The sequence below is a fragment of the Eimeria acervulina genome, genomic scaffold (genome assembly GCF_000499425.1).
Source record: "Eimeria acervulina Houghton genomic scaffold, Eah_scaff2278, whole genome shotgun sequence".
Classification (NCBI taxonomy): domain Eukaryota; phylum Apicomplexa; class Conoidasida; order Eucoccidiorida; family Eimeriidae; genus Eimeria; species Eimeria acervulina.
In genome coordinates this window covers 1-2,883 of record NW_013548496.1, presented here as the reverse complement: position 1 = coordinate 2,883, position 2,883 = coordinate 1, and the positions used below count along the sequence as shown (strand labels likewise).

Below are 2,883 nucleotides of genomic sequence, written 5' to 3'. Positions count from 1 at the left end.
GTTTAGGGTTTAGGGTTTAGGGTTTAGGGTTTAGGGTTTAGGGTTTAGGGTTTAGGGTTTGTGTATAGGCGGAGTCGGATTGGGGTCCAGTGCACGCGCGTCTGCAATCACTGCGACATCGTTTGCTTCGACGCGAGAACTTATTAATAAATGTAACAGGAGACAGCGAAAGTTTGTTTGATGCTTTAGAGGGACACGGCAGAGCTGCTTTATTAGATTTTATACAATCTGTTCCAGAGGGGAGACCGTACACTCTAACAGGAGGAGACACCCGAGAGGTGCTCCTCACTAGAAGAAGCGATAGACAGCCCAAGTGGGCAGACGAAGCGGAGCAGCAGCAGCTGCTGCAGCAGCAAAGCCGCAGCACTGCCTTCCTCCTGCCTGCGCAGGTGAGAGAGAGACTATTCAAATCATGCTCCGGTGTATAGGCACCTCAAACCACAACAATTTACCCCTCAGCTGTATATGCAGACACCTCAGAACCTCTTACAGCTGCTGCTAGGGTTTACGCCTGTTCATTACGAACCCTGAGCTGCCTTTTTCGAGGGTTTAGGGTTTAGGGTTTGCTGGTGTGTTTAATGTTTTTATATTCTCTTCTTCTGCATTTTTAGGGTTTAGGGTTTAGGGTGTCTCTGTGTCTTTAATTTTCTTTGTTTTGTTTGTTTTCTTTTCCTCTTCTTTATGCTGCTTCTGTCTGTCTATTTTATGCTGCTTCTGTCTCTCTATATAGCATATAGTTTGTTCGTTTGTAGGGGCTGTTGTGTCTCCTCGTTGTTTGTTTTGCTTCAGGTGAGCGACCTGTCTCTGTCTCTCCCGCTGTCTCCTCCGGGGTCTCCCTATTTAGGCTCAGATGCTGTAGGTGTGTCTCGTGTAGATTTATTGTTTATATTAAAACAAATAAGAGAAGTAGGAGGTGCTTATGGGGGTTGGGCTCGGTATACAGCTGATGGTTTATTATCATTTTTAAGTTATAGAGACCCTAAAGCTGCGGAGACACTTGAGATATTCAGATCTGCTGCTGCATTTGCTGAGAGCTGGGTTGAGTCCATTGCTGATGAAGAAGAAGAGAGAGCGCTGCTAGAAGCAGTCCTTCCTGTTATATCCCTTCTTGATTTTCCTGTCTCTGTAGAGGCAAAGGGTTTAAAGAGCTTAGAGCAGCTGCTTAATGCTGAGCAGCCTATACACCGCAGCAGGTATAGACATCAAATCTTGAGTACCAGCAGACAAGACCTCAGAGAATTTGCTGCTAAAATGGAGGAGTGCTTAGCTGCTGCACCTCAGGCTCTAGTTCTTATAGGGCCTCCTGCTGCTGCTGCTGCTGCTGCAGACAAAGGTGAGGAGCTGCAGCATATTACTGTCAATTAATGCTGTAAAATACAGCAATATTCACACATTCTCAGTGCAGCTAGCGAGCCGCAGTACAAACAGCTAGCCGAGGCTGCTGCTGCTGCAGCTGCTCCTGGGCCGGCCAGCCCCCCAGAAGCACAGCCTGAGGTAGGCGCCCAGCTAGCTAGCTAGCTAGCTAGCTAGCTGGGTGGCTCCACACCTGTGCAGCAACAGATGCACTGGGCTTTTTTTGTATAGGCAGCTCTAGCTAGCTGCTGGCTGGCCACTCCTGGCTGGCTAGCTATCCGGCTACCTAGCTACGAGCTAGCTACTGACTAGCTAGCTAGCTACCGACCTACCTAGTGGCTAGCTAGCTAGCTAGCTAGCTAGTGAATGGGTAGCTTGCTAGATAGCTACTGGTTGGCTAGCCAGGGAAGCACCGCTTGGCTAGCTAGCTAGCTAGTGGATGGCTAGCTCGCCGGCCAAGCTTGACTGCTGCAGCAGCCCCAGCTATTCCCTCGAAGGCATCTCTGCTGAGGGACAGGAGACAACAGCGGCTTAAGGAGACCCTCAAGGCTCCTTTGGTACTTTACGTTGAGTTGCAACGCGCACGGGCTTCAACTGCTAGCTGTAGCTAGCTGTAGCTAGCTGTGGATAGACGTAGATAGCTAGCTAGCTGAGGCTAGAAGGAGGGGTGGTGGGGTTGGGGTGTTAGTTTATTCGCGTTGTCTGTCTGTAGATCGTCGGGGCGTTCACTTAGGAGTATATAAGACTATTCATAGTATCATCTATATATATATATATATTTATATATATATATATATAGGAAATGGTTATGCGGACTTCGTTTTATTAGGGTTTAGACTTGGGGTGTATTTAGAGTCAGGGTTTATTCGTAACTAGGGTTTAGGCTAGCTAGGTATTATTACGAGGTAGGGTGTATGCATAGAGGGTTTATGAACAGCTAGGGTTTACTGAGGGTTACGAAGTGCTAGGGTTTACAAGAGTTAGGGTTTACAAGAGTTAGGGTTCAGAGCCCACGCCTCAATATGCGCGGTGTCCGTGAGGCCTAGGGTTTGCTGAGGGTTCGTTAGGGTTTACAAGAGCTAGGGTTTAGAAGAGCTAGGGTTTAAAAGAGTTAGGGTTTAGAAGAGTTAGGGTTCAGAGCCCACGCCTCAACATGCGCGGTGTCCGTGAGGCCTAGGGTTTGCTGAGGGTTCATTAGGGTTTAGAATTGCTAGGGTTTAGAAGAGCTAGGGTTTAGAAGAGCTAGGGTTTAGAGAGTTAGGGTTTAGAGCCCAGGCTTCAATCTGCTCGGTGTCTGTGGGGTCTACCAGCGGTACTTGAATTGAGCGGATCATCAAACTGCCGCAGATGCAGCACTCGCTAGACAAAAAGGCGTCTACGGCGCTGCACCCCACACACAAACCCTAAACCCTAAACCCTAAACCCTAAACATCCCTAGAGATCAGACACCCCAGCGCACCTTAGTTTCTGATGCCTGCCTTCGTTTTAGCGTTTTTAAGGGGAACACAGCAATTAACCTTCATGAGGGTT

The 2,883-nt window shown here is 48.4% G+C and overlaps 1 protein-coding gene across 1 annotated transcript; it reads left to right on the top strand.

Moving 5' to 3' along the window:
* Positions 1–68: 68 nt before the first annotated feature.
* Positions 69–1,365, top strand: EAH_00065810 (Mitochondrial presequence protease (Precursor), related , related; the record flags this gene model as incomplete). The annotated part of the gene is made up of 2 exons (XM_013392795.1): positions 69–389; positions 790–1,365. Coding segments are annotated over 2 exons (897 nt in total), but the record flags the coding sequence as incomplete, so codon positions are not given.
* Positions 1,366–2,883: the final 1,518 nt, after the last annotated feature.